At 45.4% G+C, this 24,314-nt stretch overlaps 4 protein-coding genes across 5 annotated transcripts; 2 read left to right on the top strand and 2 right to left on the bottom strand.

Annotated features, from left to right (window-relative positions):
* Positions 1-1,308: 1,308 nt before the first annotated feature.
* Positions 1,309-11,301, bottom strand: LOC117649081 (tetratricopeptide repeat protein 39B-like). The gene is made up of 5 exons (XM_034391502.1): positions 10,232-11,301; positions 3,523-3,693; positions 3,027-3,443; positions 2,643-2,920; positions 1,309-2,559 (listed from the first exon to the last, which is right to left on the bottom strand). Exons 1-5 carry the CDS (start codon positions 10,868-10,870, stop codon positions 2,202-2,204), a joined length of 1,863 nt encoding a protein of 620 aa, XP_034247393.1. The 5' UTR covers positions 10,871-11,301; the 3' UTR covers positions 1,309-2,201.
* A 42-nt stretch (positions 11,302-11,343) lies between these two features.
* Positions 11,344-12,369, top strand: LOC117649131 (succinate dehydrogenase assembly factor 3, mitochondrial). 2 transcript variants are annotated; one of them, XM_034391598.1, is made up of 3 exons: positions 11,344-11,455; positions 11,616-11,868; positions 12,011-12,369. In XM_034391598.1, the coding sequence occupies exons 2-3, from the start codon at positions 11,695-11,697 to the stop codon at positions 12,182-12,184; spliced, it is 348 nt and encodes a 115-aa protein (XP_034247489.1). In that variant the 5' UTR covers positions 11,344-11,455; positions 11,616-11,694; the 3' UTR covers positions 12,185-12,369. The 2 variants fall into 2 exon arrangements, with proteins under 2 accessions (XP_034247489.1, XP_034247497.1); XM_034391606.1 differs by having other exon boundaries at positions 11,408-11,615; positions 11,694-11,868.
* A 154-nt stretch (positions 12,370-12,523) lies between these two features.
* On the top strand, positions 12,524-17,223 carry LOC117649063 (integrator complex subunit 8). Its single transcript, XM_034391463.1, has 17 exons — positions 12,524-12,843; positions 12,938-13,085; positions 13,176-13,290; positions 13,367-13,497; positions 13,591-13,813; positions 13,896-14,126; positions 14,208-14,453; positions 14,544-14,811; positions 14,908-15,053; positions 15,156-15,266; positions 15,348-15,507; positions 15,593-15,868; positions 15,948-16,236; positions 16,328-16,446; positions 16,533-16,687; positions 16,786-16,977; positions 17,047-17,223. The coding sequence occupies exons 1-17, from the start codon at positions 12,726-12,728 to the stop codon at positions 17,164-17,166; spliced, it is 3,048 nt and encodes a 1,015-aa protein (XP_034247354.1). The 5' UTR covers positions 12,524-12,725; the 3' UTR covers positions 17,167-17,223.
* Position 17,224: 1 nt separating this feature from the next.
* On the bottom strand, positions 17,225-24,162 carry LOC117649059 (sister chromatid cohesion protein PDS5 homolog B). The gene is made up of 19 exons (XM_034391450.1): positions 23,887-24,162; positions 23,109-23,223; positions 22,819-23,019; positions 22,553-22,737; positions 22,249-22,456; positions 21,908-22,167; positions 21,684-21,821; positions 21,482-21,590; positions 21,241-21,392; positions 21,002-21,148; positions 20,565-20,916; positions 20,376-20,480; positions 20,147-20,285; positions 19,910-20,061; positions 19,705-19,830; positions 19,039-19,624; positions 18,679-18,947; positions 18,104-18,505; positions 17,225-18,024 (listed from the first exon to the last, which is right to left on the bottom strand). Exons 2-19 carry the CDS (start codon positions 23,190-23,192, stop codon positions 17,953-17,955), a joined length of 3,687 nt encoding a protein of 1,228 aa, XP_034247341.1. The 5' UTR covers positions 23,193-23,223; positions 23,887-24,162; the 3' UTR covers positions 17,225-17,952.
* Between the last annotated feature and the right edge of the window lie 152 nt (positions 24,163-24,314).

Genomic DNA, 24,314 nt, shown 5'->3' on the forward strand with positions numbered 1-24,314 from the left:
ATAGCTGTGGTACATAAATATCTACACTATCATGAGCATCTTCAGAAATTTTATCTAAGCATACCATTACAAAATAGTTCATAGTCATATCCCTTCAAAAAATACTATGTTGGTCTTGCAAGTTTCTTCCAAGGCAGGACCTGCCCTAAATTTATCATTTGTTTAGAATTCAATGACACATCACTTGGTTAGCAGAGGCGGCACATGCATCCTTCACACTTTAACATCAAGTCCAAACGAGCGTGTGCAATACAGGCATTAAGTGTCAAGTGACCATATGCCGGCAGATAAAAGTAATTAAATTCCTAGTAGCACACATGCTCTCCACGTGAACAAAGACAAATAGAGCACCACCAGAAAACATCATCAAGCCAACAATGATTTTAAAAATCAACAATTAACATGCAAAATCCAGTTACAAACATTGAACTTTTTGAAAATTCTTCTAAAAATTGAGTACGCTTATAAATGTTAAACAGACTATTTTGCTATTTAAAAAATGAAGAAAATGTTGCATCTCTACACAAATATTTGGTTTTAAAGGAAATAACTTCTTGAAAAATAAGGAAGTTTTAAACCACTAATCCCCAAATTGTTTACCTGCACTGTTCAAAATATGGAATAAGCAAGTTGCCTTAAACCATTACTATGGATCACTTTGCATCCAAATACAACTAACAAAAATATAAGAGAGAAACTTCAATCAATTCGTGCGGAATGTTCCAGACATGCTTATAATACGGCCTTACAGCTTGTTATGAAGCAGCTCAATTTTGAATACAGAAAAGACCTGAGGAATTCGGCACAAAACACACATAAACTTAAGATATGCTCCACAGAAAAAGATTCCTGGAATATCACAAAGGATTATACATACAACTGCAGTGAACATTCAATTAAATCTGCTCTGCTTAGGTGCTTGTAAGAAAATGGAAGAGACAATCCAACAACACACCCCCATCAGTGTAGTGAAAAGTTTGTCAAAAAACACGATTCATTTTTCACATTAAAAATTATGACGTGAGGAGGGAAAAAATTGCCTTTGCGCTTCAGTAAAAATTACATTTATGCTAGGCCTTATTACCGTAACAAGCCCTTGATAAAAAATATCTGAATGTGCAGTCATTGAAAAATGAATAGGGGCACAAATACAACTTGACTAGCCTTAGGCTTTTACCATAGTATAAAAATGTGCACTGGAGTGTGCATAACAATTTTCAAACAACAGGATACACAGTCCACCTACTTACTTTATCACAAAAATGTTATTGTAAAGGTACACATGATACCTCATTATATGGTGTTGTAATTTAGCTTTCAGAATAAGTTCACAGAAAGACAGTACAAAATGTAGGTTGCATGTGGTACCGCACAAAACTTGCAAATTTTAAGCCTTATAAAAGGACAAGCTGCATGGCAGCTGATGAAATATATTAGTTTCCTCAATGATAGCAAAGAAAGAACAAAAAAAATACACACACAAAAATAAATAATAATACCTTATGACTACCCCATACAAAAGGCAACACTGAACCCTACATTATTTAAACACACCTGTATTCCTCAGGTACAAAATATTTCTCAACTAGATACTGGTTTTACATGACCCTGTCATTTGGTACCACTCAGATGAGAATCTGGCAGAATTCAAGGGCAAAGGAACATCAGAAGGACTTCAATTAGAAGGAGAATACCTAAGCACGTGTGTCACCATTTTCATCCACATCCATAATCATGGAATAAAGGAATCCAGTTTTCAAATAGAAATCTTCGTACCACTGTACCCCTCTTCCACCAAGTTTCAATTTCTTTGGCTTAACAGTATGAATTCAAACATATGACAAGAATCTCACCCTAGTTTTAACATTGCATCATTTGGAATGAATCCTGCGATCATGTAAAATAAGTTCACAGCATATTATATTTTATTCATCTTTTGTAGGCTCTACAGCACTTGAAAAAAGAAACAAAAAAAACTATGATAACTTTGCTTTGATTTAAACTAAATACAAAAAATTAATGAAAGGAACATTTGATCAAGAGGTCACAGGAAGCATGGAAACACAAAAGTACTTCAAGAACTCACAAAACAACAAAGCTAAGATTGCTTTGCATACGAAAGCCGAGCTATGAAAGCATGAGCTGCAAGCTTTTCAATATCAGACTAGGTTTAAAGGTCATCTCGATAATGTTAAAAACCTTTATAGACGAGTATCGTAACAGCCATTTTCATTGCCGTTCCCATTACCCAATGCATCCTCCACATCTTTTTTCGGAGCACTCAATTCCAGCATAAGGGAATGCATTCTAAAATGCAAACGGCTCTCCAGCGAATAGCCTGTATAGTTCTTCCTTGCAGTTTCTATCAGTTGAACAGCATGTTCTTTATCCCCCTGGTAATTTGCAATTACTGCAAGTTCAACTAAGGCATATGGAACAAGGTGGGTATCATCTTGAATCTGTTTTTCAAGTTCAATAACTTTCTGTAGACATTGTTGAGCTTGAAGAGGGCTTCCCATAACATGAAGGAGAGCACCTTTTAGCAGCAGAAGAAGTGCTCTAGAATTATTGAAGGGAAGAAATTACATCTCAGTAACACATGCACATGTATGTAAACACATAGAATACATGTTGTAATTTACCTGTTGTCTGCATCAAACTCAGATGAATATTTTTTTGTTTGCTCAAACTCTTGCAAAGTTGTCTCCACTAGTTTGTAAATATTTTCTGCTAAGGACCATTTAGTCTTCATAGTTTTAAATAGATTCCACATGTATACCAGTTCAACTCCAGGAAGAATAAGGAATTTTCTCTGTGCAAAGTAGCGTTCAGCCTTCTTGATCACAAATTTTTCCATTGGCAGCGACTTTCCAGCAAGACGTTGCTTGTATTCGGGTGCCGTCCTCATCAATTCTTCCACCTAAATTTTTTAAATGAAAGTAAGCAAAATAATAAACAAACAAAAAAATAAAGGAAAGAGGAAGGCAGCAAAGCAACAATCATTTTTTAAGTGTCAGAAAGCTTACCTTCAAGTTTTCTTCTGGTGTTAAGTCATCAATCATGAGCATAATAGCAGCCTGCTGGTACTGGTAGATGGTACGGGACCACCTTGACTTTGCCACCAAACTATCAGCATATTCATTGGCAAGGCGCCAGTCAAGGCGTAGGGCGTGTACAAACATGAGCTCCCAGAAACACAGATGGTGGAAGTGGGGCCACTTGTTTTGCGAATGCCATGATTGAATGTACCACTTGTCAGCTTCCTCCAAATTTCCCTTCATAAACTCCAGGCGCCCTTTGAAGAAGAGGAACCACACTCCTCGGGGGTACTGAGCCAGCTGCTCACCGAGAATTTTCTCACACAGCTCCAAGTTTCCATCAGTATGGCTCAGGACGTACACCACGAGAAGGTTGTACGCTAACAGCATCATCACACATAGAATCTGAAACAAACCAGGCAAGATTTAAGACTCCAGAATTAATTTTTTTAAAATTAATATTATTACTTTCATTTTAAATTACTTGTCTGAGGCCAGTTTTAAGCATGAACCCCTGCTCCAACTCCTGCAGTCCAAACGACTTGTTCCCCGCGAAGCCGATGAACTCCAGCAGCTTGATGATCCTGGCCGGCAGCAGGGAGATCATGAGGTTGAACGCGCCGATGCCCATCCGGACGCCGCTCTCGAAGTGAACCTGGGGCACAACACGGAGACACATCACCATCAGCGCCATCAGCAGGCCAAGTCGCACGCGCATCGCGATGCACAGTGGACCGGAAGACCGGGCGAGGCGGCCAAAAGTCGGGACGCGTTTTGAGCTCCCGAGTCGCTAAATGGGACTCGAACCGAACGTGTGACCCCACCAATGGATTCCTCGTTCGGAGAGCAATCCATTGGTGGGGTCACACGTTCGGTTAGAGTCCCGTTTAGCGACTCTGGGGCGTCTAGAATTTTGGCTGCCTCCACCGGTCTTCTGGCCCACTGGGCCATGGACGGACGTCCCTGCCCAGCAACGACCGGGCCGTCATGCCCCCCCCCCTCAAAGCATGTCCACGACAAATTTGAGGTTTCATGTGGCAGGAAAGGGAAAGGAAGACTCGCCAGGGAAGCCCTTCCGCGGGGTGGACGCTAAAGACGGGGGCGTTGGGGGAGGGGGAACAATGCGCTGCACTGCACGGGGCGCGGCTTCCGGGCTGTATCTTGCCTCTGTGTGTGGGCGTGTGTGTGTCTGTGGCCGTGTGTGTAGGCTCACGCCCCCGACCTCCCCGACCCATGGGCTCACCCCCCCCCCCACCCCACACACACACACACACACACACACACACACACGCACGCCGCGGCCAATAAGGGGCCGATGAATGGCAGGCGGCACCTAGACGTCACTGGACGTCACGACGCCGTGGCTGCGATGCGCTGCTATGCGCATGATGGCCTTTAATTGCACAGGCCGCAGCGTCGCGCTGTCTCCCTCGCACTCGCGGGCCGGGTCGGGCCGGGTCGGGCCGGTCCCTGCGTTCCGCTGGGGTGCGAGAGAGACAGAGCGGCCGCAAGTAAGGCGGCCTGGCGGCCCACGCGCACACGGCCGCGCACTTCCCGAGCGCGCTGTCACTCCCATTAGTAGTCACTCCAACCGTCGCGGCAGTATCAATCTTTTTTGTGCCATTTTTTTCAAGTCGCTATTTTTGCAACCCCTTGATGACGTCATCCGTCTAGTTTGAATTGCAGATGAGGCGATGTGCGGGGGGCACAGTGGGCGCCCAGACAGGTAGGTAGCGCCGGCGCCACAGGCCGCAGCAGGCACCCGCTGCAGCGAGAAACATTTATCTCTGAGGAAGAGAACGGGCCGAGGCCAAATATATCTCCACAAAACAACGATAAAAGACGAACAACAACAACAACGAAACGTAACGACTAGTTAATAAGGGCGGCTGCATGAGGCCTTGGGTATTCCCGCCTCCTGCACTTCTGTGCCCTTTGCGCTAGTGGCTGGGGTAAAGGGGCGGGCGTTGGCTCCGAGGACGCCCTGGCAGTCCCTGGGACGCCCTGACAGTCCCTGGCCATGGCCCTGTGGTGCCGCCGCGGGGGCCAGTGGGCCGCCCGCCCCGCCCCGCCCCAGCGCCCTCACCTCAGGCAACCAAGAAAGCCACCCCACCAGCAAGCAGACTGGTTCCGAAGAGCGTCACTGTCCCTTTCACAGCCGTACGGGGCACGCCCCATAGGTGCGAGAGAGACCCCCCGCTCGGCATCAGTCTGCAGGTGAGAGTAAGGCCGCCCGCGGTGGGTCTGTACTGTACGCCCTTCCTCATTATCTCGCCCTCCTGTCTGTCCGTCTGTCTGTACGTCCGTCCGACTTCATGGACTTGCACGATGCAAAACGAACTTCCCACTCCCACACCAACTGTCTGCAGGCGAGGAGGTGCTAATGCAGCCAATGTAAACAGCAGACTGGTTCAGAGAGTCGGGTCGGTTTTCGTCTCTCTGTCTCTCTCGCACACGGTCAGCCCCAATGGTGCGAGAGAGGCAGAGAGACGAAAACGAATCCCGGAATCACTTTGCCGCCGCCAGGTGCAGTAAAACAGGATTGATGGCTCGCATTCAACTCGAAAAAGCAAAAGCAATTTTAAGTATTTTTATTTTTTTGCCTTTTTCCCTTGTTTTTTGTCGTCTTTGCTCGAAGTGTGGCCGTGCACCGTGGAGCGAAACAGGCACCTCGGCAGCGTTAGCAGTCAGGGTGACCCGCAGGCGCGTGTATGTGTATCTGTGTGTGTGCGTCGTGTGGATGGAATTGGATGGAATCGCAGCGAGCAATAATTGTAGGAGCGCGTCGCAGTCCGGGTGAGCACACACCAAAAAAAAGGTTCGTAAAGTCGAGCAACGATTCCAAAAAATGCCCAACGTACCTCATTGACGCCCAGACAGGAATTATGAATAACAAACAGGCGGCAGTGAAGCCGAACGTAACCCAATAGAACCTAACGCCCAATATGAAAAGTGGGCCAGCAGACCGGTGGAGGCGGTCGAAATACCGGACGCATTTTGAGCTCCAGAGCCGTTAAATGGGACTCGAACCGAACGTGTGACCCCACCAACGGATTGCTCTCCGAACGAGGAATCCATTGGTGAGGCACAGGTTCGGTTCGAGTCTCATTTAGCGACTCTGAGCTCAAAACGCGTCTAGAGTTTCGGCCGGCGGCGCCGGCCTTCGGGCCCACTGTGCAACGACACTCGAGTTAATCTCGTTCGAGTGCGGTGGAGAAACTGTGACAGCCGATGAGTTCAGACAACACAAAGTCGCGGACCTACACCGCAATCTACCAAATCTGCCAAATCTAATTCGTTCCCAAGGGCACGGCCACGGCGCCGGCGAGCCAACCACAAGCTGGCCGAAGCTGGCCCGGGGCGAGACCGCAGCGATGTGCGGCCAGACCCGAGCTCTGTGTCTCTATTTCCGCTTTCCGAACCTTGGTGAGGTGGCCGAGAGCGCCTGCGAAGGTCTGGGTAGGCAGTCCCGTAAGACACAGCGCGCCGCCGGGTTGCCTACCGCCCGTCCTGCAGGCGGCAAGGGTCGCCTGCGAAGGTCCGGGTAGGCAGTCCCGCAAGACACAGCGCGGCGCCGGGTTGCCTACCGCCCGTCCTGCAGGCGGCAAGGGTCGCCTGCGAAGGTCCGGTAGGCAGTACCCGCAAGATCAGATCGCGGACGCCGGGTTGCCTCGCACATCAGGGGCACTGGGATTGTCTACCGCCCTATGTGGCCTGCACTGCGAAGGCGATACACTTGCAGAAAATATTCCGCGCGTCCGAAACAAAAATAAATCCTTCGACGGTGCGTGCCCCGCGTCCTCTCAAGGCAAATCGATGCAGGGCACCGCGCGGCGCACACGCACAAGAACGCCGAAACACTACTCCACTGGATCGAAACGGAGCAAGAGGGCTTCCCGGAGGCCCCCCATTGTTTTCCAGGAAAGTGTCGTCTGCTCGCTTTCGCCGTGCCGACGTCCCGAGAGGCCAGAGCTCTGTCTCTCTCGCACCCATGGGGCGTCCCGTCGCGGTGCGAGAGAGACAGAGCGACTGACAAGTGCAGCCGCGCTTTGTTGTTGTTGTTTTTATCTTGGCGGCGCAGAGTGTGCGCTGTGAAGAGAGCGCCTTGGGGACGACCTTGAGCTTGAGCCGCGCCTGCCCTGCCCGCTGCCTGCAGCATGCGGCAGCATGCCCGAGGTAACCAGCGCAACTGCTGGATCGGCGAGTCGCAGATACGGCGGTGCCGCGCGCCTCCGGACGCCGTGAACCAGTTTACTGTTCACTGCGTCTCCGGGCACCTCCGGGCACCTCCGGGCAGCACGGCCACGGCGAGCATTAATGCACCGGGGAAGTCCGCTCTTAACTAAACACAATTTCTCAGTGTGGCAGCGCGAGTTGAGACGGACACTCTCGCCTTGCCTTGTCGCACTCGTGCAGCGTGCAGACCGAGGCAGACCTTGGCCGTGACAGCGAGGCCGAAGCGGGACCGGCCCGGTTTGCTGTTCTAGAAGACGAGATAAGGGAAAACTTTTCTCCTTGACGAGTCTCGAAGAAAGTGACCTAGATAAATTTTGAATTCTCGACCAAAGAACAGTTGAATCTTTTACTTGAAATTGACAGGCGCGATGCGCGGCAGGTGGGTTGCTATGGGATCACACGGCCCATCGCGTGCCCAGCTGCAGAGCGTCCTCCAAAAAAAAGAGAGAAAAAAAACATTGCATCCTTGGCGCTGTTGGCGAGTTCCCTTTTGGGCGTAAACGGTTGGAACGTTTCGTGCGCTGGCGTGATGAGCCGTGGACCGCGCAGCCGGCAGCCTCATCCCGGACACTGTCGCCATCTCTCTCTCTCTCTCGCACTCGGGCGTCCCGTCGCGGTGCGAGAGAGACAGAGCGACGAAGGTGCGGTTCAGAATCATGTGCAGCATGCGCCGGCCGGACCCGCGACGAAGGGTCCGGCACTCAGTCTCTCTCGCACCTCCGTACGGAGCGTCCCACGAGTGCGAGAGAGATGGAACCGGTACTCCATGGCCGCGCACCTGAGGAGACTGCGGCCGTGGCCGCCGTGACCACACCGCAAGGCCCCGGCAGTGGACACGCTGCGCCCGGCTGGGCCTGGGCTGGCTCGCTACGGCTACGTCGGCGGGTCAGCGCCCGTCTGCCGCCCGGTACCTTCAGACCCCCCCCCCCTTTCCCCCGGTCATGAAATCGTGAATGCAATGCCGGTGGCGACGCGGAAGCACGCAGGAGCGCGCTATCGACGTGCAGGTGCGAGAGAGACAGCGCACCAGTCATGCGCGTCCAGCCAGAGCTTCTTTTCGACCTGAGAGGTACCAGTTCATGGCAAGTCGATGGCGGCATGGCGGCGTGGCGTGGCGTGCAGGCTTCGTCCGGCAGAGCGCCGCACCGCCGCGCCGCACAGCACCGCAGCAACGCGGAAAGCGCGCCGGGGAAGCGAGTTCCATAACGCTACACTGGACGGACACGCTGCAAACTGGAGGCCGTTGTCGTCGCGCTGTCTCTCTCGCACCCGTGAGGGACGCCCCGCGAGTGAGAGGGAGACACGTCGACGAAAACGACTCTCGGAATCAGTCTGCTGGCTGGGCTGACGCGGCTGGCTGGCTCTCGGAAAGCGACCAATCAGCGCCGAGCAGCGCGTGCCTGTCGTTTGCGCGCGGAAAACGCCACACTGCCGCGCACCTAGAGCAACACCGACCACACGCCTCATGAATACAGAGTTCACCGACAGCTGTTACCCAACCGCCTGTTAGACGCCTTTACAGCGTCGCGGTCGCCCGTTCTAGAGGTGCCGACTCTCCGCGCTTGGCCCTCCTTCGGAAGCATGACGACAGGCATTCGGCGGGCCAGTGAGCGTCCAGCCCGCTGGCAACCCTAGCGCCCCAGATCTAGGATGGCAGGTAGGGCAGGTAGCCCTAGCGGGCGAGCGAGCCCCCCACCCACCCCGGGGATCACGGCGACATGAAGCGAGTCCCGCAGTCACCCGCAGCGTTTTGTCGCCCTGTCCCTCTTGCACCCTTACGGAACACCCATGAGTGGGAGAGAGTCGGGGCGACACTGCCCCTAAGCCTGCTGCACAGTGGGCCAGAACACCGGCGGAGGCGGCCAAAACTCTAGTCGCGTTTTGAGCTCCAGAGTCGCCAAATGGGACTCGAATCGAACGTGTGACCCCACCAATGGATTGCTCTCCAAACGAGTAATCCATTGGTGGGGTCACACTGCGGTTCGAGTCCCATTTAGCTACTCTGGAGCTCGAAGCGCGTCTAAAGTTTTGGCCGCCTCCACCGGTCTTCTGGCCCACTGCTGTGTGCTGTGTCCTGTTCGGAGTGGGCCTGCGGCAGCCTGCGGGCACAACGGGCTGCACGGCGGGAAAGGACAAAAAGGACGGAGGCGCACTCGCGCACGCGGCGGTCTCTCTCGCACCCCAACGGCGCGCCCGGAGCGCCGCACGAGTGCGAGGGAGACGGGGCGACACTGTTTCGGAGCGCGCGGCGCGGATAGCCGGGGGCCTTCAATTTGGAACCCGGTCCGCGTCTCGATACGCACTATCTGTCCAGCCTGCCAAGCCAAGACCGTCAAGCCTGCCGAGACTGTCAACGCCATCCTCCTGAGGAAAATGGGACCCCCTCCCCCCTGGAAACGCTGAAACGCCGGCAGTTGCCGGGATTTTGAGAGTCACGCGGTGACTGCGCGGGAAGGCTAAGCCACGGCTGAAGCGGGGCGCTGGTTGCGGCACCGCGGGCACCGCGAGCACTGCGAGCACCGCGAGCACCGCGAGGGAAGTCCAGCAGAGTCATGCAGCATTCGCTCTTTCTCTCTCTCTCTCTCTCTCTGCTTTCGCTCCGAGCGGTGCCCAGGGGGCGACAGGGACAGCAGTCTTCAGCCCTTCTGGCCCTCAGGGCCTTGGTGTGGATGACAGAAGATAACGGGCGGGCTCGAAGAGCGCAGGGGAGAGGGGAGGATCTTGACCCAATGAGCGGTTAGCTGCCACGGCCTCAAGATAATCAATCTGGGATGGCCCAATGCAAAGGGTCAAAGGGCTGCCATTCAAACAATTAACCAAGAGAGTAAATTGTTTTGAAGAGACTTGAGGAGGGTGATAAGTGGGACATTAAGCTCATTATCAAATTGAAAAAATAAATAAATATATACATATGGGAGAAAGTTTGAAGCGCTACATTAATTGAAGGGGTTGATTACCTTGTGCGGGTCGTCGGTCCAGTCTCGGTTTTTGAGGATCTCAGCGCACTCCTTGTAAGAATTGAAGCAGGAACGAATCTTCAAGCCAGCCTTTAGGAATGTGACCAGAGTTTCATCCTCCACAAAAGTCAGGATTGACTTTAGGAGCAATGCTTCAGCATAGCATAGCTCTGCGTGCAGTTCCATGGCAGTGTAGGTATTGTAGTTGGGCCGCTTGACCATCTTCCCTATGGTTTCGTAAACTGTATTCTTCCTTCGATGCTGCTCACAAACATTTACACACGTCTTGAGGGCGGCTGAGGCTGCCTTGATGTGCTTGCCCTGGAACGTCAGCATTGCCTCAAGGAAGCAAAACACTGACGACCCAAGAGAATGGTACAGACTCGTATCTTTGAATGCCTTCAGTGTCAAGCGAGCTTCGTCAAACTGGTTATTAAAGAAGAAATTGATGGACTTGCGAGCGTCTATGAGTGAACTCTCCAGATCCTGTCCAGTTGGCTGATAAAGATGTGCGTCTTCAATGTAAGCTTCAGTGAGCTCCTCGCAGGCGTCTTCAAATTCATCCTGTTCTTCCTCCATGGCTGTGATGGCTGGGCAGGGGGCTGAGGTTGAGGTTGGTCTATGGACGTCCACACTCATGGTGCTGCCGGCTGACGGAGACGGAGTCCAGGGGGAGGGCCAGCGACGACGCGAACGCCAGCGCCTCGAGCACTGCAGCAGGCAAGGCAGGCAAGGCGAGCACTGCACTAGCCGGCGAGTGGGCGAGCACTGTCACGAACGCCATGGGCACGGGCACGGCAAGAGCGGCAGCGGCGGCGGCCTTCATGACTACTGCTACTGCTGCCGCTGCGGCAGTAGCGGCGGCAACGTTGCTGCACCTTGGCGACACCACCACAGCACAACACGGCGGCGACAACCGCTCCCCAGGGCCCCGATGCACCAAATGACACACCCAGAACCATCCACGCACACCAAACCCCGCTCAACGATTATTCCAACGAGGGGAGGCGCGAAAATAGGACGAAAAAGTTGCAGTAGCGTTCATGGCTTGGTTTTGCTTGACGTTCCTCTTGGTCTTCTTTTTTTTCCACTTCCACCCACTTTTTGGCGCGGCCTTTGACAACAGCACCGTCTGCTGGAAGGGGGAATTCCTCCTGCCGTGATTTTGACAGTCCTGTTTTCTGGGGAAAAGTATTTCTTGGCCTCGTTCTTTCAACGTTGCTGGAAAGTGTTTGCGAAGGATTACTTCTTGATTTATGGGCCTAAAGAGCTAAAAGTGGAAACTCTTGAAAGCGACTTGGAGGATCGACTGTTGAGACGAGAGGTCGACGTTGACATCTCAACCACAACAAACTAATTTGAGGTTATGCTGTTTTCGTACTAGGTTGGATCCCGAGCCTCCGTCTCTTTTCCGAGAAGTTGAGACAGTTTGGAACACTGACAACTCGTTTCATCCCGTCAGAATGGCGCAGGGCCACGTTCAAAGGGTGCGGCTACTTTACAAAACCATTCTCAAGCTTCACAGAGGCTTGCCTCCAGAACTACAAGTACTGGGGAACTCCTATGCAAAAGATGAATTTAAGAGGCATAAAAACTGTAATTCAGCAGAGGCTGCTGTTTTTATGAATGAATGGACGGTAGGTATTGATTTCATACCTGATACCAATATTTAAAAATTATACCAATCAAATCGCTCATGAATTTTGAACATGTACGCTCACACAAATTATGTAACATTTTTCATTGTACGTCATTCTGTGCTCATGTTTGTTGCTACAGAAGTATGCCTTGGACATGTCAGAGCAGCTAGGATTGAGAGGACCCAAAACAGCTCGTGAAATTGGAGACAACTTAGATGAAGAAGCTCTTAATCATTTACGAGATGAACAGATAGCGCAATTATATGAATTACATCTGGCAGCCACTTCACAGTCAAAGGAAGAAAAAACATAGTGTCACTTTTATGTCAATAACTAGTGTATTGTATGTATTCTATCTCCTTCATGAGTAAATCAGATCAAAATAATACTTTCTATTCAGAGCTCTAGGTAACGATCATTGTATAAAGTTGTACGAATGTACGTTTTGTAAGTCGATTTCTGTGGCAAATATAAAAGCCTGACAGGCAACAACAACAACTCTCTCTAGAACATTATTTTTTATCATCCCTGCAAGCAAATTTATAAAAACTGCTCCCTCCCCTCCCCCCTGGGAAAGTATAGCACGTTCGTCACAGGAGACGAAACGAACTGTACACGAGTGGTAGTCGGGGTGCCGGGTGGGGGTGGGGGGAACGGCATACAGCAGGATCCCGGTACCCACCCGGTGGCCATCAAACAGAACCAAACATAACCCCAACTTTATTCTGCTATATGTTCTGCTAATGACCAGTTTAGCATAGTTCGACGCCATTTTTAGTTTCTATTGAATTAACTGAATATCATTATGAGGTTTTAATTGTTGATTGGACAAAGCAGATTTGCTTTGCTTAGAAATGAAAATGGATCCATTGAAACAGGAATCTGCCACCACACAGTCTGATGCTGTGTTGTGGTTTGTATTTCTGTTGGATCCCAGCTTGTTAGAAAAGCATTTAAATGAACAGGACTCAGGTGAGATGATTTTTCGATTTCATTGCCTTGCAGCTCTGTTTGATTGGAAACGGTTGTTGACTCTACTTCACGGACTTTGTTCGTTACTTTCCAGATCCCACTCCTCCTGAACTTATTACCAAATTCCTGACCAATGGTCAGGCAAATAATGAGGCGAGGAGTAAAAAGAATCTTGCCTTAAAAATCCTTTCACTCAAGGTTGCTGCTCACCTCAAGTGGGACATGTCTGTTTTACTCAACAGGTTCGGATCTTCTGAGAAGTAGCATTAAACTGTTATGAGCATATCACCAATTTTTAAACTTATTATTATGTATGAATGTTAAATTTTCAGACTATCGCTGGGTATGCAGTTTCTACTCTTAAAAGATCTGATCTACATGTCACGACAGGAAGAGTGGGACCCTTCTACTGACATAGCTCTGAATTTTGATGATATTACTCCTCAAGTACGTAGTTCTGTAGTTACCTTACAATTGGAAGAGGTTGGACTAGAGGATAAACTCTAATTTTTTCCTATTTCAGGCTTTATTCTCGATAGTGCTGTTTCACCGTTGGGTCTTATGCGCTCTTGTTAAACAAAATATTTCTATTAATTGTTCCTCCAGTGGCAATGGAAATGCTAACATTGGTAGGGCACCAGGAGCTATTACCAAGTGAGTTCCCAACAAGATAATTTGATTTCCTGGTGCCATTTTATAATCATTGTAGATTTAAAAGACAATAAAATTACAAAACTTTCCATACAGTGGTGCTTCACCTGCAGAAATGCCTCCTGATGAGGTGTTGAGACTTCTAGAAAAGCAGGCACCTGAAAGTGTAGCAGTGTTACAAAAGGCTCTGCAAGCTCAACCTACAAACTATTCAGTTCCAACATTTGACACTTTTCAGCCTTTGACAGAAGACAGCAGCGATGTTGAAATGCTGTGGGAAAAGTGTGAACCAATTACTCTGGAAGAATTTCGATCACAGGTATGATAGCTGCCATGTTTTTCACTGCATTGAATTATTGTTAAAGAAAATAAATTGAAAAGGTAATTTCCCTTCTTTTTAGCTTCATTTTGACCTTGGAGTGTACTTCATATTTCGCCAGGAGCATGATTTGGCAAGGCAAAACTTTTCTGCCTGTGATGAATTATTTTCCAAGTGCTCTAGGCCATCTGTGTATTGCAGTGTGTCCCGGCCTAAATTAGATGGCTACCGAATTGCATGTGGTGTTTTTTCCCCTCAAGCACAAACGTCACTTCTGTGTCAATTCCATGCTTCAATAAAACAACAGTACATGGTATTTATAATAAGAAGTCCAATTATTTTATCTGTTTCCTGCTTTTTACTTCAAATATTAATAAAAATGTTTTTCTTTCAGGGAATAGTAAACATATTGATCCAGGACAATAAATCTCAAGAAATCCCAATGGTTCATAGGGAACATCTTGAATTAGATATCCAAGGAGCGATACAAAGTGGCAAATTCACTGTTGCAAGAGATCTTCTTATACATGTACAATGCTTAAATATTGCGCGCAGACTTGCTGGTTCTCTTTTGATCTGCCAAGACTATTCTCACCGCATCCGTGCTGCCGGACCCAAGGGAGCTGACATTCTTTTAAATGTATGTTTTCCTGTCCTAATTTTCATCAGAGAAAAATGTTTTATTTTGATTTTAAATACATTCTAATTGTTCTTAATGCTTATTTTTCAGATTCTAAAACCACTTTTGCTTGAGGACAAAAAGATTGATGAGCTGAATGAACACGTGTCTTGCAGGTTTAGGGTCAGAACATTTATTCGAAACCTGTTAGAGTCAGGCAATCAGGTAGCCCTCGCCAAAGCTGTTCAGGCATCTCCTGAGTTTTGTTCTCTATTCAAGCCCAGTGAACTTGACCAACTCTGTGGAAAAATCACTGATATTTCCATCCCTTCTATGTTGTCATCAAGTTCATGGGATATCCCAGACCTCGGTCCAAGAAGTTAGTCATAGTATAAAGTCATTTACAGTACAAGGTTTCTTTCGTCAAGAGTTTCTTCCTATTTTTATCTAATCATTTTAAAAAATTTCTTTTCAGAAAACCCTCGTCTAGAAATTGGATCTGTGGAACAGCAATTAATTCAGTCTTATGATCCAGAAGAAATACGCCAATTATTAGCCAAACTTATCAGTGTTCCAACAGGCAAATCTCAACCCAAGTCTGTTTGGAATGTTAACAGTAAGGTAAAAAGATAAGATAAATTTAAAAACTGAAACCAAATGAAAGTTTTTTAAATGAACTGTTAAAGGCTTGTAAGGCTTACTAACAAGTGTTGTATCTTTCAGTGGGAGTTGCCCATCCCGGTTCATAGTGTAGTTATGATTTTACCCAAAGGATTCCTTCAAGACTTTTGTTATATCCTCCTGGCTAAAGCCCATGAGCTGGCGTCTGTGCAGGTTGGTCCATTGTCTGCGTTTTGAAGAGTGTTCAGTCTGGTTTAACTTTGCCGAATAGTAATTTTGAGTTTGTTACTCCAGGAATATTCATCAGCTTTGAAAATGTATGCTATTGTCGATGAAGAGTTAAGGATTAGTCCTAACATTCCACCAATAGTCAAATTGATGAGACTTTGCAGATGGGAGGCTCTTGTTGTTGAAATCACACAGTATTTGGATGAGTGGCCTGCTCATAATGCCCGTAAGTATTGGTATCTGTGGGCCAATATTATTCCTTTTGAGAGTAAGAAGTGAATGAAGTCAGTGTTGCGGCTTTAATTTTCCAGGGTCTAACGAGCTTGCTGAAGCCTGCAGGGCATGTTTATCAGCAAGGCAAGCAGGAGAAGCTTTAATACCTCGCCTGGAAGTTGTGGAGAGATGTGTTCTCATGCTATTGAATGCTGGTCCCCCAACTGCTGTTATTGGATCTCCACTTGATTTTCTTACAAAATTGGATAGGCATTGCGGTCATGTTGAACTGGCTGCAGCATTTGCTTATGCATGCCAAGATGTTGTACGGCAAAAGAATTGTCGTCATGTATCACGAGACGCTTGGGACTTAGGTAGCCCTCTTGCTCCCAAGTGACTGCTTAGTAATTATTATTCTCTCTTCATGACTCACATTTCAAGCTTTGTTTCCAGTTCTACCTGTTTTCCTGAAGGAAGCTACCAAGCGTAACAGCTCAGGCCATGCAGTTCACCATTCCCACCGAGACTCACCTGCCAACACGGGTGGGCTCTGCACCTCCTCATTGTGGGCTTTTCTTTCCCAGCTCAGGGAACCAACCATGATATACCTTGCTCTTTCACTGTTGGCTCGCATGCACAATGTTTTAAAAGACGACATAAAGTTGGACATTAATGTGGACTATGTTGATAACAGCAAAGGCTTCATTATAAGTGTCAATCTCTGGCCAGCTTCTATTAGTGGGTAAGATTAATTTTCTTTATGATTTCCTGTATGACTCACAACATGATGTGCATATTAACTTAATTACTTGTTATTTAAAAAAAACTTTCAGACCAAATTCATATTCTAGTCGTACAGTAGCAGAGATGTTATACCGGCTTCTCAACCATGCTTTAAAGTACAATCCAATTAATGTGGGCTGGCTGAAAGTACTTGGAGATCTCAACTATGGTAAGTTCTGCCCTTGCTTGCCTGAGTTAGTGCTTGACTCAAGTAACTGGTTTCTCAGCTGTGGTGTTGTGGTATTTCTGTTTCAGTGATGGATCACTTGTCTGCAGCTTTGAAGGCTTATTTGGAGGCAGCTGTTGCCGCAACTGACTTTTTTAGTCAACCATTGCCAAAAATGCAAATTGATGACCAAGTCATCCGTCGGATGATAAAATGCTGCTCTTCTTTACAATGCCACACCCAGGTCCTTACCCAATTTCCTTGTGGATGGATGAAATCTTCAGGACTTTGTTTCCTCAACGTCTATTGCATAATTGTTTTTGTATGTTTGTGATTCTGTAGGCTGCAGTTCTCTGTCAGTTTTTGGAGGAGGTTGATTACGCCACTGCTTTCAAATGCTTGGGTGAAACTAAAAGTGGAAGTTGTGCTGATGCAATGGACTCATATTATGAATGCGTTTGGGATACAACTCTTTTAGAATATTTAGTGCATCTCCACACCAAGAGAGGAGAAACTCATCGTAAACAACTTGCAGTAAGTACGTTTGGAATATTAATCTTGAGCAAAGTTTCAAAGTGATTTAATTTGTCTTTGAACTTTCAGATCCATACTATTGGTTTGCTTGAGTTAAACTCCAACAACAATGCAGAAATTCAACGGGAAGCTGAGAATGTGAGAAAGGCTCGGTTTCTGAGAGCTTTAGCACACCAGTATGTTTGTTAACTAAGTGTATATGACCTTTTGTACATAAAATAAAGAATAGAATAATTAAAAACTCAACTTATAATGAAAGTACTTATATTTAGCTTTTATCACGACAATCGTAAACAAATACAGTACATCACACCACTTTGCACATTAGTGTCATTTTGCAGAGCCAATGGGATAAACAGAATGTACAGAGCCAACTGAAGGAATGCCATTTGAATTCAGTGCAGGACAAAGTACACCTACACCAGATGATCATTAGATATAATCTTTGGTACATAACCATACACTATAATAACATTTTTTTTTGTTTCGAGATTGGCCATTTAGACAAGTAGGCTGCTAGTTCCCTTGCAAAATAACACTTGTCAGTTATAAAAGATACAATAATACAAGGTGATAATGACATTTGTACCAATGAAAAGAGGATCCGAAATAAATTTTAACAATCATGCAAGTTACAAATTTTTCTAATCACAGGAGAAAGTTGAGAGGAGGCCAAAGGAGACAGCAAACAACTGGCAAAGTATTACTTGAACAGTGTTAGAAACAGTCCAGCCAAAGAACCATTCACTCCCATCACCCCATGTCATTCACGTCACAATCCTACCCTCTAGTAACTTAAAAATAAAATTTTCAATGGTGACGAGATCATGACGCATAAATTTTTTTTAAAAGAGAGAGAAAAAAAAATTAACAACTGCAGTAACCAACTTCTTTGCAGACGCATTTTAAAACCATGAGTATGTACATTGCACTGCATAGGATGGGTATGGCATTTACATATAACCCAAAAGTACATTAATCAACTGCTACCTTGTTGGCATTCCCTCGAAGAACTCTCTTGGCAGGAGGCTCTCCGTTTTCTTCCGTCTGTAAAATATACAATTGGTTTAAGTCTTCATCTGATCTCCATACCTTCACTGACTCATTTAAAACAGTAGACACTCACCTGTACATCAGTCTCATTAGTTCCTGTATTTTCTAGCTTGCGCCCCCTTAGTTTACGACCCCCAGTGGAGTTTGTGGCAGGGACTGACTTCTCATTTGTGGCAGCAGAGCTATTTGTGGCAGTGGGAGCTGATGCTTTCTCAATGGTGTTGTTGCTATTGTTAGTATTGTTAGTATTGGATGTAGCATTACTGTTCATAGTGATTGCTTTCTTAGTGACAGGAGGGACTTGCTGATACATCTCGGGAGGCAGATAATGACGAGTATTGACAAACATGGGATCTTCGTGTCTCTTGAAGTACATTGTGGGGATTCGAGCTTCTGTAATAAACTCTTTCATCTCAAATGTTGTTGATTTGGTGTTCAGCAACACCATTGCAAGATCACACACAGCCCACATTTTCTGAAATAAAACAAAACCAAAATTTAGATCATGTATACTCTGCAAACTCAGGTGCCTGCAAGGCATGCACCCGGAAGTGTGTGCCTGCAGGCATGCACCAAGAAGTGTGTGCCTGGCACACACTTTTTGCAGAGTAAGTGCAAAAGGAGGAATGGTACTGTAGCACTACTTACTTCATTAAATGCTGGGTCCTCTCCTTTCAAAGCATCTTTATGATTCTTCATGCGCTCAACTACATCTTTGTAAAAACTATAGCTATAGAAATCGTTCTTCTGCATGAGAGGTTCCAAAACAAACCATAGACACTGTCGTATTCTAATAAGTTGGTCGATTTCCTCATTGCTGGTGTATTCAGGATGATGTGTCAGGATAGGCACAGCAAAGACCAACATGTAGTCAGGTAAAATGTGTTTAAGTTGGCTCATGGCCTTTTCCATGGATCCTGAAAAGTATAAAAAATAAAAAATCAGGTTAAAGCCTTATAATATTAATATAAACAGATAATATCTAAAGAAAACAATTCCTGAAATTACCTGCAGATGTTCCCATTGTTATTTGTTTGACATAATCTCTTCTCTTATTGATATCTGCTGCCATGTAATTTTTGACAAGGACTTTTAATCTCTTTTCTGACTCTAGACCAGCCAAGGCGTAAAAGCCCATGAAGTCCAGAGGTAAACACTTATTCGGGATGCCTTTGCCAAGGCCCTTGTGCAGTTTTGTTGCAAAAATTTCTCTCACTTGAGGAACTTCATCAACCATCAACTGAGATAGGACATAAAATTGTTCAACACTGTACTGATCTCCTACACCCTTTTGCTCACAGATCTTTAGCATTGCACATCCAGCAGCAAGCCGTAACCAAGACATTTCAGCTTTGCTCAACTTGTTGGATTGCAAGAGGTCGCCTCTTTGAACGATGAATGCATTCAGCATTCTGAAAGTCTTTTGGGCAGACAAAGTGTCAGCTTTAAGCCCCAGAAGCCAACGAGCCATAGTCTTCATTCCTTCAACCCTGCATCGAGTTTCTTCAGGCAATGCATCTTCTCTACACCAAGGGTCATCATGATCTACTCCAATCCAATCAGTATATTCCTTCACAAGTAGCTCCTTAACAATCTGAAATAAAGAACCAATGCAGGTGAAAATGGAACCCTAATGTCAATCCACCATCAAATTCTTAACATTTGATAACCTACCTTCCTCGAGACTATATTTTTTATTTGAACTGGATTTTTCTCAGGCAAGTTGTATGCTATATGACCCAGTGCGACAATAGCTGTTCGGTAGTGTTCAGAGGTTGGCTCCAAGTGTTCTTTTACTTTCTGCAATTGGGGAATCAAAATTAGCAATGTGTAGAAGCACTGACAGGAATGGATGGAGGCTAACTGTATTAAATTATACCTCTAAGATTTCAGCAAACAACTGATCTTGGTTGTTAGTGACATTCACATACAAACACCTAATGGCCTGTTTAGCTTGTTTGGGTGTTCCTTCAACGGACAATCTTTTACACGTGGGAATCAATGTTTCTGCAATTTCCGGGAATTGCTCACCTAAAATTTCATAAGTAGAAAGATCAGACTAAAACAACCAACAATTATTGTAGTTTTTTGAGTAATTTTAAAATCAAATACATACCAATTGGCCGGAATTTACCCACAAACGTCAAAACAGACAATACTAGGGGGGCAACTTCATCTTCCAAGTCTAGGAACGATATAAGATGCGACAAAATATCCTTGTGGAGGAAATGAGATGGAAACACATAGGATAACATCTGAGGAATGAAAGAGACACATTGAAACAATCAACAAACGCTTCACATTCAAGGTAAAGTTCACCCCATCAGGTATAGAAAGGACCTTACCACCAAAAGTTTCAGTCCTCTTTCTCCAGCTGTATTTGGGTGGAGGCCAACCTCTTCAATCAAATTGCCACCTTTCAGGCAATCTTCAACATAGCCCACAAGAATCTGCAATAAACCATTATGATTTATACTACCGCTCATCTTAAAAATATGAACTGAGACACTACTACATTACATTCAAAGATTTACCTTTAATGCCTGTTGGTCCACCATAACAGAGGAAATCCGCTCAAGTAACAACTTAACTGTATTATAGTACAGATTGGTCATAATAGGCTGGCCAAGCTTTTTCAACATCAAAGATGTGGTTTCAGCACAGTCTTTACATGAAATATCTGGTCTAAGAACAGATTCCATGCCAATCAGAAGACTTTGATCCTTCAAGAGGTTTGTGGAAAATCGGGCAAGAAATTCTTGTGCTTTTACTGGTTCAGGAAGAAACCTAGAGAGTGCCACAATACGTTGTTGGATGTCTCTATCCCTTTCCGGTGATTGTGGTTTTCGATGTATTTCCAACCACTCTCCAACACTTCTTCGGACACTGTAAAAGAACAGGAACAAACACAAACATCAAATAATGTCAAACATTGGAGAAATGTAGAGTACCAAAAGAGACAGAAACATACGCCAGTTGATTTTTCTGGAGCTCCACAAAAGCTTTAGTGGCATGGTCATCAATAGTTCCCAGAAGATGGTACAGTTTCTTCATTCTTTCCTCAGCAGGTAGTTGATATGGTACTAAGCAGGTGTTAAGCAACCTTTCTACTAGAAGTCTAAAATAACAGATACATAAAGTAAAAACGTTAGATTATACCCTTTTCAAATTTTACACGATTAATTATTAGTAAAAGAATTAAGCACTTGCCTGTCTTCCATTCCAGTCATGTAGTACCCATGAAGTATTTTGTCCTTGATCCAGGTTACTGCCTTTTTGGTTGCTTGAGGTACATCTGAATCATTGAGATGCTTTTTGTAAATCATGGCCAACCCAGTCATGGCCTCTCGACGAATTTTGAACTGGTGATGGAAATAGAATGAATATAATTAGCTGTAAGGCATCAGATAGATAAATTTGTTTCCTGAATTCTAAAATCTTGAGGGCGTACCTTTTTGTCTAAAGTTCTCTCTTTAACATACTCCAAAAGATCTTCACTATCAGAAACTACTTCAAATTCACGTCTTGCAGTAGAAACAATAGCCATCACAACTTCATACCTGTGGAAACAAAAAGAAACCAGGGGAATCACAGTAATAGAACAAAGGATAAGATGAATCCCCACAAAGAAGAAAGCAGTGCAGTTAACTTACCGGACAGCCTCTTCTGAATCATGCTGTCGCAACTTCAGTGTATCTGTGATTTCCTTACGCAGTTCAGGATGATTGATCAAGAAATGCATGGAATACTGTACGCACTTGATGCGTATCATTACACTGATGTCATTAAATCTGTAATAATTTTTGTAGAAAAAAGATATTACCAGTTGGGGTTTTAGCATCATTCAGAGTGCAAGACAAGAACCCCTGAGTCTTACCTGCCCAGAAAAGCTTTCCACAACTGGGAATGGGCCCTAGCAAGGGTAGAGTCCTTTTCAGAAAACATTCTGGCGAGCAGAGAGACAGCACCAAGTCTTTCATTTTCTTGAGCACTCTTAAGTTTACATTCAAGCTGTGGTAAGACAGCAAGCAAAACCGAAGGGCAAATGTGGTTCAGCTCATAAATAAGATCATATACTTTGGAGGCAATACCAAGGCCCCGTTCCTCTTTACCAAGAATGAGAACATGGTTGAAAAACTGAAAAGCATACAATAATGTTTAGTTTTCAAAAACCAACTAAAATACCAAGAGCTATTGTCAATAACAGAAAATACTTACGGCTTGTATGTAGGGCTCCAAAGTATCACTACATTTTATTACAAGTTCCTTTGCGAGAATATAGGCATTCTTTTTAGCAGATTTGTTGGGTTCAACAATATTCATCAAGATAATATCAAGTAGTTCATTGGACACAATATCTGACTCCGTAATCAAGGGGCACAGAACGTCCAACATAAAGTTTTTCACTTTCCCAGAATGCTCGTCGCTATATGAGGAGAAAACACACAGTTGATTTAGACATGAACAATGGATAGGATAAACAATTGATGGGATGAAATTTGATAAGACCATTGAAGCTTACTTAAAAATTTTAAACATGAGCTGGAAGAGATTGCAGAATATTTCTTGGGAGTCTTCTAGTTCAAAACACATATTAAAAGACTTGACATACGCCAAGTTTTCCAGTAAGTAGAAGTATCTTTTAAAAGCGGGATCCTTTGGATCTCGCAGGCCTGATAATTGCTTTATGAGGAACAAGAAGATGGTCTGGAAAAGAGCATTTTAAGTTATGAAAGGTATGATACTTTTCTCAGAACTTGACAGATAAAAATCAAACTGAGCTCATACCTTCACTTGTTCAGGGTCCTTGTATGGTGCTTCAGGAGCATAGACACGAAGAACGTCAGCAATGCAACAAGCAATAAGGAGTTGGACATCTCTGCTCTGATGGGTCAAGAAGTGCTCTTCTGCTAAGTGTAAGGCTAGGGGAATGTATTGCTGGTACATTCCCTCATCTTGTCCCATAGCCTGAAGAGTATGTGCCAGTGTCTGAAAAAAGGTTCAAATAAGAAAAGTCAGTCAAATGAAAAAGGTTAAAGGAAAATATGATTCAGGTTTAAATAAAAGGTCAATCATACTTTCAGTCTTCTGATCAGCTCATCAGGCCCCAAATCATCTGATACAGCGCGGCAGCCCTGAGGGTAAACAATGTCAGGAGACATGGCGGCAGCGGGTGTTTGTGGACCATCAACACTGTAACACAAACAAAAGGTTTAGATACTGAAAAGATAATTGAGCATTAATGATAAATTACATGAAAAGACAAATGACTGCAACTAGGCAAATGAAATTTGGATCAGTTAATTAACTGAGTACAAGAATGTAACTTGTCCCCCACTACCCGCAACTACATCTTAAAGATATTAGAAAAAGTATATGAAGCCTTTAAGTCCACATCAACGTCCTCAATAGTAAGAATTCAAAATGTACAAATAACACAAGATATAAAATCTCAATAACCACAAAATAATATTATGAAGGATTTGTAGAATCGTCGACCTCTCAAGTCAGTTGATACACAGATATGTCGATGTATCAAACCTTTTCATTCATTCCAAATAATCTAAAATAAAACAAATTTAGGGTAAAACTGTCCTAGTCCGCAGGTGATGCAGAAACAGACGCAATGAGACATAGAAGCACAACAAACCGTGCCTTAGTAACATGTTTCTAGAAGAGTACCCACAACAATCAGGTCTTTGGCCTTGTTAGGTTGGCAACTAATGCATACAGAGCTTCGAAAACAACCAAGCTTAAATTGGAAAAAAAGTGATCAAAATTTCACACCGAAACATTCTTCTAAGGGTAAATCCACTCGAGATAGCTTGACACAAGTGTTAGTAAACGAATTTGTACCTCAGACGACGCACAGCAGTCACAATCGGCAGGGTCTTGCCTCAGGGCCTACCGAGAAGTAGGCCTCCCAAAAACCTTCTACTACAACACAAAACAAAGCTTTCCACTGAACATTCGATTGGCGGTCACACTGAGTCTTGGTCCAGTCACATCTCTGTCAACTAAATAACTACATATCCACTAATAAAGTGTTTAAAACACAGAAAGACGCTCATTCTAGCACATCAGAAAACTGCGGGAAATATTTCCGGTAAACACCTTACGTAGATCAAGACCACCAACCTAACACACGTCGGCCTTCTTCGACTTCTTCAATGTTTGGCTATGGAACGGGAAACCTGTTCACGGCCTGGATCTTGCTTTTAAACATGCAACGACGCGAGAGCGCAGCACCGTCGACCGAGCACCGCCATTTTTGAAATCGAGTA

Source organism: Thrips palmi, unplaced genomic scaffold (assembly GCF_012932325.1).
Source record: "Thrips palmi isolate BJ-2018 unplaced genomic scaffold, TpBJ-2018v1 HiC_scaffold_10, whole genome shotgun sequence".
Classification (NCBI taxonomy): domain Eukaryota; kingdom Metazoa; phylum Arthropoda; class Insecta; order Thysanoptera; family Thripidae; genus Thrips; species Thrips palmi.